Raw genomic sequence first — 17,799 nt, 5'->3', positions numbered from 1 at the left:
AGGTCAGCTTCTGACTTGATTCTTCTTGATTCTTTCAAGACAAGATCCTGGGCTGGACCCATAAACTGTATGACATAATCTAAACAGCAAGCATCCAATCCCTGTACAGATCATAAATATTGAAAAGGCATCTCATATATCAATTATTCTTCATTTTTCCTAATGAAAATGAAACTCTCCAGCTCACTGTTATTGTTAGGCCTCGTCTAACAAATGTTGAAACAATGTTTTTACATGCCGTGAGAGTGGGGCCTCTGTATTAAATTTGGTGGCATTAGCCCTGTTTTAAAACCTGTTACCTATGGACCCTGTGCTTGGCAGCACTTACAAATTATTTTACGTTCAGCTGGGGAATAAAGCACATGAGAAAGATGGGGGAATCAGAACGTCACAGAGGAGAGAAGGCTATTCATCCCGTCCTGCTCATTCTATTCTACCTCTCTTTAGTCACGTAGCTTGTGCTGGTTATACTAAAGCAAAATTAAATTTCCCACCAGACACAAATCTCATTTTTGTGCTCAAAGGGCTCTTTCCTCATATCTGTGCAAAAGGATCTCAAGGCAGCTCTAGGCAAGGGTCAGCTACAATATGACAGAGAAAACACAGCTGTGGATTTACAAGCTTTTCCTCTCATCCACCAACAAATATATATTTGCTGGCCGCATCTTGCTCACTTTCAAAGCCTTCAGTGACACAAAAGGGAGAGGTGTCTTCTTGTCTTCCTGTGCTTCCTGATCTTTCATGAATGAACTGAATTTGACTCCTGTTGCTACATGTTCCAGGTTCTCAGTGACAAAGAGCTCCCATTATTTATGCTGTTGTTAGGACTTGACAAGACTAGCTGTTAAACAAGCTGTTTTATGTGTCTGAACTGAGATCATTTTGATGTAATGTTTAGTTTACAGTATGAGTACACTAGACTGGAATGTTCACATGACATTTAAGATGTAAGATTCATCAGGCCTGTTTGTAAAGATTTTCACAACATGCAATTGACATTGGGAGTACAATTAATATCTTTGATATATTATAAACATATGTTACGTCCCAGTGTGTGTTCTGTGTGTGTTTTTTCTGTTATGTCCACCCTGCTGACCCTTGATTGTTCTCCCTTCCCCATTGGCCAACCATCACACCACAATATGATGTCATCATCAATCAGCCTTCAGCCAATCAGAACTCATTTTATTCACTATTTAACATGGAGGCTTTCAGAAAGAAAAGGCCTTTCGTTTGACTTCGGTCCCGTTTGGTTTTGGTTATCGCTTCGCTTCGCTTCTGGTTATTGCTTCGGCTTCGTTTGTTGGTTTGTTTTGCTTTGTGTGTGTGTATTTTCATATAGTTTCGGCTTTGTTGTTTTGTTGGTTTTCTGTTAGTTTCTTTGTACTTTCGTTTGTTTGTGTGTTCATCCTTGTTTTGTCATTACCTTGCCCCAGTGTTACATGTTCAACTTTTGTGTTCTTTTGTACCCTGCTCCTGTTTATTACTCTTGTTTTCCCTTATTTGTCTTCCTGGTTCATTTGTGTTGTTGTGTGAACTTTTGTATATAAGGTTAGTTTAGGTTGTTGGGTACACTTTACACACTTAGTTGACTTTGTATTAGTACACTAGTTTAGTACGGGTGAGTGCCATGTGTCTTGTATGGTTTTGGGTAGTCAGTGCAGATTAGCTAGGGTGTTGAAGACGCCGAAGACCGTGTGTTTCGGGTTTTCTTTTGCAGTCAGATTAGCTTTCCCTCACTGTCCTAGCCAGCTCCATTTTTGTTTGTTATTTTCTTTTCTTTGGCACCACTCTAGTTCCTTACCCTTATCACGCTTCCTAGTCCTTCACCAAAACCCACCTGCTTCCAAAAGAATTATCCTAAATGTTACACCCCTTTTCCCCTAGACACTTGGGGTCGTAACAACATATATGCCAATTATTTGCCCTTACCTTCATAAGGTGGTGTTTGGAATTCAACTTAAAAACTAGGAGTAATAACTATATTAACAGTGATGAAAGATGAATAATGTTATTTATTTAATTGGTCTTAGAGGAATTTTGAAAAGCAGTTCTGTTTTAGACTGGTTACATCAAAGTAAGAACATCGATATTGTTTTATAGGAAGAGTCTTTATGAAAGTGGACAAGACAACAGTTAGAAGGATACTAGTGAAAAATATTTTTACATTTTTTTTGTTAGAGCAGTTATGTCATATACAAAGTATACCAGGTTATTTTAAATAGTTAAAACAACCCACAATTAGAAAAATAGTATATACTCTAGTTAAGGAGTTTGATCAAATCTGCGGTGGGAGGTTTAACAACTGAAGAATCCAGTTACATTATTCCACATACTGTACAAGCTTTATTATCAAATAAAAAAATATATGAAGGCACTAATAATTACAGTTATTCTAACAGAAGCTCTGTAAGACAGCTACTTAATTTCAATTATGCACAATAACATTTGGTAGTTTTATTCATCTATGCTTTTTAATTGTGACTTTTGAAAACTTAGCTTTAAAGCGACCAGTAATTAAAGACTGGTGTATATAACCTACATTTTCTATCATTTAAGTGAACAAATGTTGTTTGTCTTTGGTTTTCCATTTAAACTAAATGAAAATTAATCTTTGCGAAATATTACAATTCCTATTTTCTGAGAATCAGGCACAGAACATACAGTACAACACAAACCATTAACAGAATCACCAGAAAATCCCAGAAGATCAAGAAGGTACATGCAAAGCTAAATACCATTACTACTGTTACAAGCTATTTCACAGAATATTTTTGCAAATATTTAGTCAGTATTTTAGTAAATTGATAACAAATACAAGACAGAGTCTTCAATGCAATTACCTTCAGCTATATAAATACCACACAAAAGAAATACTCATAACCAGCTGTAAATTGCATTAAAGAAAATTACAATTTTTTTAACTTCTGTGGTATTACTAACAATTTGAACATCTTGTTTTTCTTTTTTATCAGTTTGTTGATTCTTACGGAACTGCACAAGAGGTAAAGATCATCTGAAGAACAAACAGTATTTTATGCTGGATCCGGTATGTCTACAATGTGTTATTTCTCTACGTATTCAAATATTTGTGGATATTGCCTTTTCTTTTAAGTCACTGTAAAGATGGTAAACCAATTCAGGTGTTTCTGTGAGATTTAGCGAAGGTGGAAGTATGAAAAAACACTTTATTATCACTACATTAACAATAAATATAATTGAAAAAATATGAAGCTATTTATTACAAATGACGACCTTATTTAGTCTCATCTGCACATAACAGTTAATTACTTCAAACTGCTCCCTAAAGATGAACAGCTGCCATTGTAGTTGACTTTATGGCAGTCCAGAGCTGTCCAGATTACTAAATCTTCACTTCACTTAAAGCCATATTCACCGGTGACAGAAACAAATCAATAACTTAACTATTGTTTCTGTAAAGTACAGACTATAGGCATCAATACAAAGTGATAGTGCAAGATGATGGATGTTCAGCTGCCAGCACTTGTAGCACTAAACACATTTTACTGGCCATAGCGGAGATTAACCCATCTTCTTACCTTAGTCCTGGGATGAGGTGATATGTCCTACCCAGCCTTTAGAACCTAGTGAAGGTAAGAACAAAACATACTGAAATGCATCTGTGTGAGGAGATGTTTTAAATAGTTCAAGATCCCCCGCTGGGTTTTCCCCCGCTTTACAATAGCTTCAATCATGAGCAGTAATGTATAGAACAGTGCAGTCAAATTTTTGTGTGATAGTACAAACTGCAAATAGTTACACAGCAGAGCACATAAAACAGTGCAGTCTGTACTGGTTTACCACAAAACCAAATGTTATTGTGAAGCAACAATTAAATACAGGAAAAGGTTACTTAGAAATTGACCGATAGCTACAGTCTTGCAAGCTAATAGCTAATATCAACATGGATATAAATGTTAAACATCATAAAAACCCATGGTATGACCACACTATTGTACAACATTAATTTCAAATATATATGACATATACAGTAAATGAATCACAAGATAAATCATTAAAATATTTAGATGTGGGCAACACGGTGGTACATTGGTTAGCATTGCAGCCTCGCAGTTTGGGTGCCCTGGATACAACATGTGGAGTTTGTATGGTCTACCTATGTTGATGTGGATTTCTTCCAGGTGCTCCAGTTTCCTCCCACAGCTCAAATTAAAAATGTTTAAAGGGTGAACGGTTGGAAACCCAATTATTAAGTTGAAAAAATAAATAATTTTTTAGAAAGCACAATTTGCAGCATTATCAAAAAATATATTTTGAGAGACTTTTTATTCTATGAATGAAGTATTGTGGTTTTAAAGAAGCAGCTATTCTTCCACTATCTGAGAAGAGTAGTGTCATCATTTCTCTTTTTCCAAAAATGCAGACTAAAGACGAAAAAAGAGGCAATACGATACCCGAAGATGACTCCAACAGTGGTTCACCAGTCCCTCGCGGGCACAGGCAGCGTGGCTGGGATATTCTTTGAATTGTCAAAGGAGAAAATGACAATTTATCAAGCCCTGAAAAAGCGCCTACTGAAGCAAGGAACAAGCTTAGCACTGCTGGAAGCTCAAGCAGCCACTGGTGGAATCATTGATCCCATACATAATCAAAGGTTTTCTGTTCAAGATGCTGTGAATGCAGGTCTGGTGGGTCCTGAAATGAAAGAAAAACTACTTGCCGCCGAAAGGGGAGTAACTGGTTACACAGATCCATATACTAACCAAAAAATCTCCATCTTCCAAGCCTTACAAAAAGACCTCATTCCAAAAGATTATGGAATCAGGCTGATTGAAGCCCAGTTAGCAACAGGGGGCATTATTGATCCCATTGAAGGACACAAAATTCCTCTGGAGGCTGCTTGTCAACTTGGATACTTTGAAAAGGAGATACTTGCTGACCAACTGAATGAGAATAAGGTGTATTTTGATCCTCACTCACAAGAAAATCTTACATATCAGCAACTAGTAGATAAATGCATGGTAGATCCTGACACTAGCTTGCTCCTTTTGCCTGTTAGTATTACATTTAAAGGCCTGAGAAAAGGGGTGAGTTCTGCAGACCTTCTGGCATCTAAAATCATAGATAAAAAGATGTTTGAAGACTTACAGCAAGGTAAAGTGACTGTAGAGGAAGTCATGCTCGAGGAAACAGTGAAGGGCTATCTCCAGGGCACAGGAAGTATTGCTGGGGTAATAGTTTTGTCATCTAATAGAAAAATTAGCATATATCAAGCCATGAAAGAGGGCATACTCATGCCAGGAACAGCACTGAATCTTCTAGAGGCACAAGCTGCCACTGGATTTATGATTGATCCTGTGAAGAACAAAACATTCACAGTAGACGAAGCAGTAAGAAACCAACTTATAGGACCACAGTTTCATGCAAAATTACTTTCAGCAGAAAGGGCTGTTAATGGTTATAAGGACCCTTATACAGGAAAAACAATCTCTTTATTTGAGGCAATGGCAAAGGATCTCATTGTTAAAGACCATGGTATTCGTCTGCTAGAAGCTCAGATTGCCACTGGTGGCATAATTGACCCAATACACAGTCACCGATTGCCAGTTGATGTAGCCTATCAGCGAGGTTATTTTGATGAAGTTATGAATGGCATCCTGAAAGATTCAGGTGATGACACCAAAGGCTTTTTTGACCCTAACACAAAAGAAAACCTGACTTATTTGCAGCTGATGGATCGCTGCATGATTGACCTGGCCACAGGGCTTTGTCTACTCCCACTTCAAAAACAGACTGGATCAGAAAGCTACTGCTTTGTTGACTATAACATTAAAACAACTCTCAAAGAGGTGAAAGTAACATTAAATTGTGGAAAATTTATGGGAAAGACAGTCTCAATCTGGGAATTGTTGATGTCGGACTATTTTGATGAACAACAAAGGCAGAACATAATTCAAAAATATAGGGAGGGCAGCCTTACTATCAAATCAATTATTACAAAGGTCACTGAGGCTATTGAATATTCAGTGCAAACGTCAAAGGCTGTCTTTGAAGGGATTCGGGAAACAGTTACTGCCCAGCAACTTCTAGAGTCAGAAATTATTACCGAGAATGTTTTTGACCAACTGAAGCAAGGTAAAAAGACAGCTGAAGATGTTACTGAGGACGAAGTGGTGAAAACATACCTGCATGGGACAGGAAGCATTGCTGGTGTTGTTCTCTCTGACTCTCGCCAAGTAATGACTATCTATGAAGCTGGAAGAAAAGGAAAACTCATGCCTGGAACAGCACTGATTCTTTTAGAGGCTCAAGCTGCCAGCGGGTTTATTATAGATCCAATTGCGAATGTCAAGTACTCTGTAGATGAAGCTGCAAAAGCCAAGATTATAGGGCCAGACGTTCATGCCAAGTTATGTTCAGCTGAAAGAGCAGTAACTGGCTATAAGGATCCTTACAATGGTAACAAAATTTCTCTCTTTCAAGCCATGAAGAAAGACCTTATTGTGAAAGATCATGGAATTCGTTTGCTAGAAGCACAGATTGCAACCGGAGGCATAATCGATCCTGTAAACAGTCTACGCATTCCTGTTCATGTAGCTTACAAACGGGGCTATTTTGATGAAGAGATGAATCAGATTCTTTGTGATCCAACTGATGACACTAAAGGTTTCTTTGACCCCAACACCCAGGAGAACCTCACGTACATGCAGCTCAAAGAAAGATGTATTATTGACTCCAGCACAGGTCTTTGCCTTTTACCTCTAAAAGATAAAAGCAAGAGATTCAACATGGATAAGCAGATAAAAGATAAATTTCTGGCCAAGACTGTACTTGTCAAATATGGCAGATTTAGTGGCAAGACTGTTACTGTTTGGGACCTTATCAATTCTGAATACTTGTGTGAAGAAAAACGAAGAGAACTTTTCAAATTGTACAAGACCAAGAAAATTACAATAGAAGAAATAATTACAACCATCCTGACCATCATTGAAAGGACAGAGCTCAAACATCAAAGCAACCTTACGTTTGAAGGTCTTAGAGGTGAAATCTCGGTTGTTGATCTTGTGGAGTCAAAAATAATAACTAAAAATATATATGATGAATTGATCAAGGGAAACCTGACAAAAGAAGAAGTTATGCTGATGGACACAGTAAGAACATATTTAAAAGGCAGTAGCAGTGTGGCTGGGATAGTGCTTCAGTCTTCCAATCAAAAATTGAGCATCTACCAAGCTAAAAAAAAAGGCCTTCTGACATCAGGCACAGCTCTTTGTCTTTTGGAAGCACAGGCCGCTACAGGTTTTATAATTGATCCACTTCAGGACCGACGCCTAACAGTGGATGAGGCTGTGAGAGAAAAAGTCATTGGGCCTGAACTATATGAGAAGCTTCTGTCTGCGGAGAAAGCAGTGACTGGTTATGTTGATCCCTACACAGGCAAAAAAATCTCACTGTTTCAAGCAATGCAGAAAGACCTCATTTTGAAACAGCATGGCATTCGTTTACTTGAAGCCCAAATTGCCACTGGTGGCATTATTGATCCTTTGAAAAGCCTCCATCTGCCTCTTGATATTGCTTTCTCACTGGGATATTTTGATGAAGAGATAAACCAGATACTTTTAGACCCCAGTGATGACACGAAAGGGTTTTTTGACCCCAACACACGAGAAAACCTAACCTATGCACAAATAATAAAGAGGTGCATCAAAGATCCCCAAACAGGCCATCTTCTCCTACCAATTACAGAAAAAATCAAAACAAAGGAAGCTACAGTGCAATCAAGGACTGATCAAGAAATAAAGGATGAATTTCTGAAGAATACAGTTAATGTTTCAACTGGAAGCTACTCTGGGCAAACTGTGACTCTATGGGAGCTGATTCAATCTGGATACTTTAATGAAGATCAAAGACAAGATTTGATTGAGAAATACAGCTCACAGAGGATTACCATTAAAGAAATCATCACTGTAATCACTACAACTATTACAGAAGTGGAAAGGAAAAAAATGTCTCAACAGACACTGCAAGGACTGAGAAAAAAGGTCTCTCTTTTACAGTTAAGGGAGGCAAGTGTTATTGATGAAGAAACGTTCAAAGATTTTGAACTAGGTCAGAAGACGATAACAGAAGTGGCTGAACAGGAATCTGTGAAACAATACTTACAAGGGACAGGAAGTGTTGCAGGTGTTCTCCTAGAACCTACTAAAGAAATTATCAGTATTTATCAAGCAAAGGCTAAAGGCCTACTAATGCCTGGTACTGCTCTGGTACTTCTTGAGGCACAAGCAGCCACAGGATTTATTATTGATCCAATAAAAAACAAATATCTTTCTGTAGATGAGGCAGTGAAAGAAAGAGTCGTAGGTCCAGAGCTTCACGAACCCTTACTCTCAGCTGAATGTGCAGTGACTGGATATACAGATCCATGCACGGGTGAGACACTATCCCTGTTTCAAGCCATGAAGAAAGGATACATTATGAAAGGCCATGGAATCCGTCTTCTTGAAGCACAAATTGCCACAGGAGGAATTATTGATCCAATTAACAGCCATCGCATACCTGTCAGAGCTGCCTACAATCGAGGATATTTTGATGAAGAAATTAAATCAATTTTATCTGATCCCAGTGATGACACAAGGGGCTTTTTGGATCCAAACACTAAAGAAAATCTTACCTACCTTCAGCTGAAAGCAAAATGTGTAAAGAATTCCGCCACAGGCTTGCTGCTTCTTCCTCTACAAGAAAGAGGAAGTTCATTCCATACAGATGAGGAAACAGAAAATGAACTTAAAAAAGTGACTGTAAATATAAATTCGGGGAAGTATAAAGGCAAGACATTAACGGTGTGGGAAATTCTTTGTTCTGAATACATTACACAGGAAAAAAGAAAACAGCTGGTTGACCAGTATAAGGCAAGAACTTTAACAATAGAAAGAATTAAAGAAATTATAACAGTGATTATAGAAGAGACAATCACTGAAAAAACTATGTTTAAAGGTTTGAGGAAGAGAGTCTCTGCCAGTCAACTGTGGGAGTCTAATATTATAACAAAAGACATGTTTGAAAAAATAATTCATGGAGAAGTCAAACCAGATGAAGTTACCAAAATAAAATCAATACAGAAATATCTGGAAGGTACTAACAGCATTGCAGGGGTAAAGATTCAATCTACAAGTAAAAAAATGAGCATCTACCAAGCAAGGTCAAAGGGGATTCTGACTCCCGGTACAGCTCTGGTCCTGCTGGAGGCCCAGGCTGCCACTGGATTTGTCATCGACCCGGTGAAGAACAAGAAGATGTCTGTAGAACAGGCAGTGGCTGAAGGGCTGGTGGGAGCAGAACTGAAAACTAAACTTCTCTCCGCTGAAAAGGCAGTCACCGGCTACACTGACCCCTACACAGGGGACACCATCTCGTTGTTCCAGGCCCTGAAGAAAGACCTGATTGTGAAGGATCACGGCATTCGCCTGCTGGAAGCCCAGATCGCCACCGGGGGCATCATCGATCCAGTAAATAGCCACCGTCTGCCCGTGGAGGTGGCTTACCAGCGAGGATACTTTGACGAGGAGATGAATCGAATCCTCTTGGATCCTGACGACGACACCAAAGGGTTTTTTGACCCAAACACCAGGGAGAACCTCACCTACCTACAGCTGGTGGAGAGAAGTGTAAAAGACCCTGAAACCGGGCTCTGTCTGCTCAATATAGTGAGAAAAGGAGAAGAATACTACTTTGTTGATGAGAAAACAAAGCAAACTTTAAAGTCCACCACCACAAGCAAGGCGGTGGGCACTTTTAAAGGACAGACGATCTCTCTCTGGGAGCTCCTCTATTCCGAGTACCTGAGCGAGGAAAAAAGAAGAGAACTGGTGCAGCAGTTTAAATCTGGAACCTTAACAATTCAGCAGTTGACTGAGATCCTGCTGACCATCATAGTAGAGAAGACAACAAAAACCACAAAAACAACAACAACCATTGCAGAAACAACAGTCACCTCAAGCTTCCACGGCATCAGGAAGGACGTGACTGCTGATGAAATGTTAATATCCAAAATCATTGATCAGGAACTCTACCAAAAACTGAGAGAAGGAAAAGTCACTGTGGATGAGGTCAGCAAGATTGGCTCGGTGCAGAAATACTTACAAGGCACAAACAGCATTGCAGGGGTATTCATCCAATCCTCAAAAGAGAAGATGAGCATCTACCAAGCAAAGTCAAAGGGGATTCTGACTCCCGGTACAGCTCTGGTCCTGCTGGAGGCCCAGGCTGCCACTGGATTTGTCATCGACCCGGTGAAGAACAAGAAGATGTCTGTAGAACAGGCAGTGGCTGAAGGGCTGGTGGGAGCAGAACTGAAAACTAAACTTCTCTCCGCTGAAAAGGCAGTCACCGGCTACACTGACCCCTACACAGGGGACACCATCTCGTTGTTCCAGGCCCTGAAGAAAGACCTGATTGTGAAGGATCACGGCATTCGCCTGCTGGAAGCCCAGATCGCCACCGGGGGCATCATCGATCCAGTAAATAGCCACCGTCTGCCCGTGGAGGTGGCTTACCAGCGAGGATACTTTGACGAGGAGATGAATCGCATCCTCTTGGATCCTGACGACGACACCAAAGGGTTTTTTGACCCAAACACCAGGGAGAACCTCACCTACCTACAGCTGGTGGAGAGAAGTGTAAAAGACCCTGAAACCGGGCTCTGTCTGCTCAATATAGTGAGAAAAGGAGAAGAATACTTCTTTGTTGATGAGAAAACAAAGCAAACTTTAAAGTCCACCACCACAAGCAAGGCGGTGGGCACTTTTAAAGGACAGACGATCTCTCTCTGGGAGCTCCTCTATTCCGAGTACCTGAGCGAGGAAAAAAGAAGAGAACTGGTGCAGCAGTTTAAATCTGGAACCTTAACAATTCAGCAGTTGACTGAGATCCTGCTGACCATCATAGTAGAGAAGACAACAAAAACCACAAAAACAACAACAACCATTGCAGAAACAACAGTCACCTCAAGCTTCCACGGCATCAGGAAGGACGTGACTGCTGATGAAATGTTAATATCCAAAATCATTGATCAGGAACTCTACCAAAAACTGAGAGAAGGAAAAGTCACTGTGGATGAGGTCAGCAAGATTGGCTCGGTGCAGAAATACTTACAAGGCACAAACAGCATTGCAGGGGTATTCATCCAATCCTCAAAAGAGAAGATGAGCATCTACCAAGCAAGGTCAAAGGGGATTCTGACTCCCGGTACAGCTCTGGTCCTGCTGGAGGCCCAGGCTGCCACTGGATTTGTCATCGACCCGGTGAAGAACAAGAAGATGTCTGTAGAACAGGCAGTGGCTGAAGGGCTGGTGGGAGCAGAACTGAAAACTAAACTTCTCTCCGCTGAAAAGGCAGTCACCGGCTACACTGACCCCTACACAGGGGACACCATCTCGTTGTTCCAGGCCCTGAAGAAAGACCTGATTGTGAAGGATCACGGCATTCGCCTGCTGGAAGCCCAGATCGCCACCGGGGGCATCATCGATCCAGTAAATAGCCACCGTCTGCCCGTGGAGGTGGCTTACCAGCGAGGATACTTTGACGAGGAGATGAATCGCATCCTCTTGGATCCTGACGACGACACCAAAGGGTTTTTTGACCCAAACACCAGGGAGAACCTCACCTACCTACAGCTGGTGGAGAGAAGTGTAAAAGACCCTGAAACCGGGCTCTGTCTGCTCAATATAGTGAGAAAAGGAGAAGAATACTTCTTTGTTGATGAGAAAACAAAGCAAACTTTAAAGTCCACCACCACAAGCAAGGCGGTGGGCACTTTTAAAGGACAGACGATCTCTCTCTGGGAGCTCCTCTATTCCGTGTACCTGAGCGAGGAAAAAAGAAGAGAACTGGTGCAGCAGTTTAAATCTGGAACCTTAACAATTCAGCAGTTGACTGAGATCCTGCTGACCATCATAGTAGAGAAGACAACAAAAACCACAAAAACAACAACAACCATTGCAGAAACAACAGTCACCACAAGCTTCCACGGCATCAGGAAGGACGTGACTGCTGATGAAATGTTAATATCCAAAATCATTGATCAGGAACTCTACCAAAAACTGAGAGAAGGAAAAGTCACTGTGGATGAGGTCAGCAAGATTGGCTCGGTGCAGAAATACTTACAAGGCACAAACAGCATTGCAGGGGTATTCATCCAATCCTCAAAAGAGAAGATGAGCATCTACCAAGCAAGGTCAAAGGGGATTCTGACTCCCGGTACAGCTCTGGTCCTGCTGGAGGCCCAGGCTGCCACTGGATTTGTCATCGACCCGGTGAAGAACAAGAAGATGTCTGTAGAACAGGCAGTGGCTGAAGGGCTGGTGGGAGCAGAACTGAAAACTAAACTTCTCTCCGCTGAAAAGGCAGTCACCGGCTACACTGACCCCTACACAGGGGACACCATCTCGTTGTTCCAGGCCCTGAAGAAAGACCTGATTGTGAAGGATCACGGCATTCGCCTGCTGGAAGCCCAGATCGCCACCGGGGGCATCATCGATCCAGTAAATAGCCACCGTCTGCCCGTGGAGGTGGCTTACCAGCGAGGATACTTTGACGAGGAGATGAATCGCATCCTCTTGGATCCTGACGACGACACCAAAGGGTTTTTTGACCCAAACACCAGGGAGAACCTCACCTACCTACAGCTGGTGGAGAGAAGTGTAAAAGACCCTGAAACCGGGCTCTGTCTGCTCAATATAGTGAGAAAAGGAGAAGAATACTTCTTTGTTGATGAGAAAACAAAGCAAACTTTAAAGTCCACCACCACAAGCAAGGCGGTGGGCACTTTTGAAGGACAGACGATCTCTCTCTGGGAGCTCCTCTATTCCGAGTACCTGAGCGAGGAAAAAAGAAGAGAACTGGTGCAGCAGTTTAAATCTGGAACCTTAACAATTCAGCAGTTGACTGAGATCCTGCTGACCATCATAGTAGAGAAGACAACAAAAACCACAAAAACAACAACAACCATTGCAGAAACAACAGTCACCACAAGCTTCCACGGCATCAGGAAGGACGTGACTGCTGATGAAATGTTAATATCCAAAATCATTGATCAGGAACTCTACCAAAAACTGAGAGAAGGAAAAGTCACTGTGGATGAGGTCAGCAAGATTGGCTCGGTGCAGAAATACTTACAAGGCACAAACAGCATTGCAGGGGTATTCATCCAATCCTCAAAAGAGAAGATGAGCATCTACCAAGCAAGGTCAAAGGGGATTCTGACTCCCGGTACAGCTCTGGTCCTGCTGGAGGCCCAGGCTGCCACTGGATTTGTCATCGACCCGGTGAAGAACAAGAAGATGTCTGTAGAACAGGCAGTGGCTGAAGGGCTGGTGGGAGCAGAACTGAAAACTAAACTTCTCTCCGCTGAAAAGGCAGTCACCGGCTACACTGACCCCTACACAGGGGACACCATCTCGTTGTTCCAGGCCCTGAAGAAAGACCTGATTGTGAAGGATCACGGCATTCGCCTGCTGGAAGCCCAGATCGCCACCGGGGGCATCATCGATCCAGTAAATAGCCACCGTCTGCCCGTGGAGGTGGCTTACCAGCGAGGATACTTTGACGAGGAGATGAATCGCATCCTCTTGGATCCTGACGACGACACCAAAGGGTTTTTTGACCCAAACACCAGGGAGAACCTCACCTACCTACAGCTGGTGGAGAGAAGTGTAAAAGACCCTGAAACCGGGCTCTGTCTGCTCAATATAGTGAGAAAAGGAGAAGAATACTTCTTTGTTGATGAGAAAACAAAGCAAACTTTAAAGTCCACCACCACAAGCAAGGCGGTGGGCACTTTTAAAGGACAGACGATCTCTCTCTGGGAGCTCCTCTATTCCGAGTACCTGAGCGAGGAAAAAAGAAGAGAACTGGTGCAGCAGTTTAAATCTGGAACCTTAACAATTCAGCAGTTGACTGAGATCCTGCTGACCATCATAGTAGAGAAGACAACAAAAACAACAACAACAACCATTGCAGAAACAACAGTCACCACAAGCTTCCACGGCATCAGGAAGGACGTGACTGCTGATGAAATGTTAATATCCAAAATCATTGATCAGGAACTCTACCAAAAACTGAGAGAAGGAAAAGTCACTGTGGATGAGGTCAGCAAGATTGGCTCGGTGCAGAAATACTTACAAGGCACAAACAGCATTGCAGGGGTATTCATCCAATCCTCAAAAGAGAAGATGAGCATCTACCAAGCAAAGTCAAAGGGGATTCTGACTCCCGGTACAGCTCTGGTCCTGCTGGAGGCCCAGGCTGCCACTGGATTTGTCATCGACCCGGTGAAGAACAAGAAGATGTCTGTAGAACAGGCAGTGGCTGAAGGGCTGGTGGGAGCAGAACTGAAAACTAAACTTCTCTCCGCTGAAAAGGCAGTCACCGGCTACACTGACCCCTACACAGGGGACACCATCTCGTTGTTCCAGGCCCTGAAGAAAGACCTGATTGTGAAGGATCACGGCATTCGCCTGCTGGAAGCCCAGATCGCCACCGGGGGCATCATCGATCCAGTAAATAGCCACCGTCTGCCCGTGGAGGTGGCTTACCAGCGAGGATACTTTGACGAGGAGATGAATCGCATCCTCTTGGATCCTGACGACGACACCAAAGGGTTTTTTGACCCAAACACCAGGGAGAACCTCACCTACCTACAGCTGGTGGAGAGAAGTGTAAAAGACCCTGAAACCGGGCTCTGTCTGCTCAATATAGTGAGAAAAGGAGAAGAATACTTCTTTGTTGATGAGAAAACAAAGCAAACTTTAAAGTCCACCACCACAAGCAAGGCGGTGGGCACTTTTAAAGGACAGACGATCTCTCTCTGGGAGCTCCTCTATTCCGAGTACCTGAGCGAGGAAAAAAGAAGAGAACTGGTGCAGCAGTTTAAATCTGGAACCTTAACAATTCAGCAGTTGACTGAGATCCTGCTGACCATCATAGTAGAGAAGACAACAAAAACAACAACAACAACCATTGCAGAAACAACAGTCACCACAAGCTTCCACGGCATCAGGAAGGACGTGACTGCTGATGAAATGTTAATATCCAAAATCATTGATCAGGAACTCTACCAAAAACTGAGAGAAGGAAAAGTCACTGTGGATGAGGTCAGCAAGATTGGCTCGGTGCAGAAATACTTACAAGGCACAAACAGCATTGCAGGGGTATTCATCCAATCCTCAAAAGAGAAGATGAGCATCTACCAAGCAAAGTCAAAGGGGATTCTGACTCCCGGTACAGCTCTGGTCCTGCTGGAGGCCCAGGCTGCCACTGGATTTGTCATCGACCCGGTGAAGAACAAGAAGATGTCTGTAGAACAGGCAGTGGCTGAAGGGCTGGTGGGAGCAGAACTGAAAACTAAACTTCTCTCCGCTGAAAAGGCAGTCACCGGCTACACTGACCCCTACACAGGGGACACCATCTCGTTGTTCCAGGCCCTGAAGAAAGACCTGATTGTGAAGGATCACGGCATTCGCCTGCTGGAAGCCCAGATCGCCACCGGGGGCATCATCGATCCAGTAAATAGCCACCGTCTGCCCGTGGAGGTGGCTTACCAGCGAGGATACTTTGACGAGGAGATGAATCGCATCCTCTTGGATCCTGACGACGACACCAAAGGGTTTTTTGACCCAAACACCAGGGAGAACCTCACCTACCTACAGCTGGTGGAGAGAAGTGTAAAGGACTCTGAAACTGGGCTCTGCCTCCTTCGTTTGAACAAATAAGTTTAAAAGGATCATCTGTAATCTTGCATGCATAAAAAGTTCATACAATGCTCAGTTTTTCCATCAACTTCCTGGATTTCAGTTTTCATTTTGCTTTGGGGGTTAAATTTGTTTGGTTTCTATGAAAGGCATTATTTGAACAGCTACCTAATAGATAATACATTATGAAAACTTACATTATCATTTTAACACTCGAGCATCCGTGATATGTACCTTTTTGGAAACAGTCATTTGAATGTAACATTACAAATGCAACACATCTGTGTAAATATATTAAGACAAAAATCCTTGTTAAATCTTACATGGATGTCTTCACTTGGGATCCTATTCACTTCTACAAAGCAATGTTAATCACTCTAGTTTTCCTTCTACTAAGATTACTCTTATTTCTTAATGTAGATGTAAAATATGTATAGGACTTGAGCTGTCGCCAGCTTCATGTTTTTGTTGGCTTGACAATACACCTGTTTCAGTTCAATAAATTGAGAAGAATAAAATAAAACACAATATTAATCAACCTGACATTTATTTTTGTAATTTGTTTCATTGATTGTGTTTTAAAAAACAGAGTTTTGGTAAGTTTCTGTATTTACAAATGGAAGATTTGGCCAGTTAACAAGCTATGTAAAAGGATGTAAACAATTCCCAAATATGGGGAAAATGCAAAATGCAATTTCAGATGTGTTCATGTAATTACACAAACAACTTCAATAAGAATTATTTCTGAAAATCCTACAACAGGTTAAGGACAAAAGAGAATCAACAATGGTGACCAATACATACAAACACAAACTGCAAGAGAAGAACCACTGAACTGAGAAGTGTTATCTTTTTACAATATTTCACTACAATCATATTTTTTAATCAATAAATTTGAAAAACACTTCACTACCTAATATGGTGACCTTATATGATGGCTTAATAAGTAAAATGGGCTGAACATGTTTATTACCATAAGCTTAATTCCCTCAAAATAAAATGCATGTCCATTATTATATGGGAAGGAGTCATTTAGGGCCACTGTATTAAATACATTATTGAAAAAGCCACCTACTGGACCCTGGTGTGATGACATCCACTCACTCTCATCAATTTAAGCTGTGTTATATCAACTTTAACAGTGGTTGATATAGGGTCTCTGCAAAAACTTCCAGATAGCAAGTCAGAAACAGCATGGGACATTCCCCAGCCTGCACTAGAAACCAGCTATCCATCCATTAAGTTGATTCTCTGCATGTTTCACCAAAACTGTTATGGTATCCAAAGACTAAGACAAAGTTAGTAAAAACAGAGGGAGTTTGAAATGCAGGACATACAGTAGAACTTGCAGGTGATGCTCTGAAGAGGACAGCAAATACTTTTTTAAGGTCTGGCAAAATGAAGTATCTTTTTTGCAAACAGTCTTCCAGGAGAATGTAGTACGTAGTAAGCCTCTGGAATGTCATCCCTTTTAGACAGGCATTCAGGTTATGTGGTCTCCAGCAGGCTTGTTTGACTGCCCTATAGTTACTCCAATATAACCCCAGGCTTTTCCATAACTGCAGGTCTTCTTGAGTGTAGTCCTGTTACTCAAGTCCAGCTTGCCACCAGCGTCCAAGAGGTGGATGCCACATACAGAGATCACAAAGCAGGGAAGCTGGGGGCATCAAGAGCCACTGATATTTAAACTCAGAGTAGCTTGTTTTGCTTGGATTTTACTATCAGTGTCTTCAGATCTTGCCAGGTGGTAGCATGTTTAAGTGGCACTTTAAGGGTCTGAAAATTCAGAGCACCCAACCATTTCCCTAAACATATTACAGCAGACAGTTCAACCTCACTGCACCATTAGAATCTTGGTGCTTCCCTTTATGCTTTTTTTGCATTTTACTAAAGGTTGTCCAGCAGCTGGTGGATGTCTGCCTGGCTGCGATAAACTTTCTTCAGACCTCGGGGAAGGTAACGGCATGATGACAGATTCAAATAGGAGAGCTCAGAGCACTGGAGTAGAACGGGTCTAAAATATGTAAACAGAGACCAGATTAGCAGCTTTTCAAAGGATACATCAGTA

At 41.8% G+C, this 17,799-nt stretch overlaps 2 protein-coding genes and 1 long non-coding RNA gene across 6 annotated transcripts in view; 1 reads left to right on the top strand and 2 right to left on the bottom strand.

The window, feature by feature from the left end:
• LOC148651152 (uncharacterized) overlaps positions 1 to 6,282 on the bottom strand; it is a 19,609-nt gene extending 13,327 nt beyond the window's left edge. For all 3 annotated transcript variants that reach the window (XR_015925674.1, XR_015925672.1, XR_015925673.1), the window contains exons 1-4: positions 6,168 to 6,282; positions 5,131 to 5,229; positions 4,437 to 4,501; positions 3,561 to 3,605 (exon numbers count right to left, since the gene is read on the bottom strand). This is a non-coding gene — a long non-coding RNA (uncharacterized LOC148651152). The remainder of the gene's footprint in view (positions 1 to 3,560; positions 3,606 to 4,436; positions 4,502 to 5,130; positions 5,230 to 6,167) is intronic.
• The window catches only part of eppk1 (epiplakin 1), a 21,127-nt gene extending 4,853 nt beyond the window's left edge, over positions 1 to 16,274 (top strand). Inside the window, exons 2-3 of the mRNA XM_088601099.1 lie at positions 2,976 to 3,049; positions 4,406 to 16,274. Coding sequence (XP_088457225.1) covers positions 4,443 to 15,752 — 11,310 coding nt within the window. The 5' untranslated portion in view covers positions 2,976 to 3,049; positions 4,406 to 4,442 and the 3' untranslated portion in view covers positions 15,753 to 16,274. The remainder of the gene's footprint in view (positions 1 to 2,975; positions 3,050 to 4,405) is intronic.
• fbxl6 (F-box and leucine-rich repeat protein 6) overlaps positions 16,262 to 17,799 on the bottom strand; it is a 12,569-nt gene continuing 11,031 nt past the window's right edge. For both annotated transcript variants that reach the window (XM_088601105.1, XM_088601104.1), the window contains exon 10: positions 16,262 to 17,745. In XM_088601105.1, coding sequence (XP_088457231.1) covers positions 17,619 to 17,745 — 127 coding nt within the window. In that variant the 3' untranslated portion in view covers positions 16,262 to 17,618. The remainder of the gene's footprint in view (positions 17,746 to 17,799) is intronic.

The sequence above is a fragment of the Lepisosteus platostomus genome, chromosome 12 (genome assembly GCF_059453375.1).
Source record: "Lepisosteus platostomus isolate fLepPlt1 chromosome 12, fLepPlt1.hap1, whole genome shotgun sequence".
NCBI lineage: Eukaryota > Metazoa > Chordata > Actinopteri > Semionotiformes > Lepisosteidae > Lepisosteus > Lepisosteus platostomus.
This window is presented reverse-complemented; position numbering and strand designations above follow the sequence as displayed.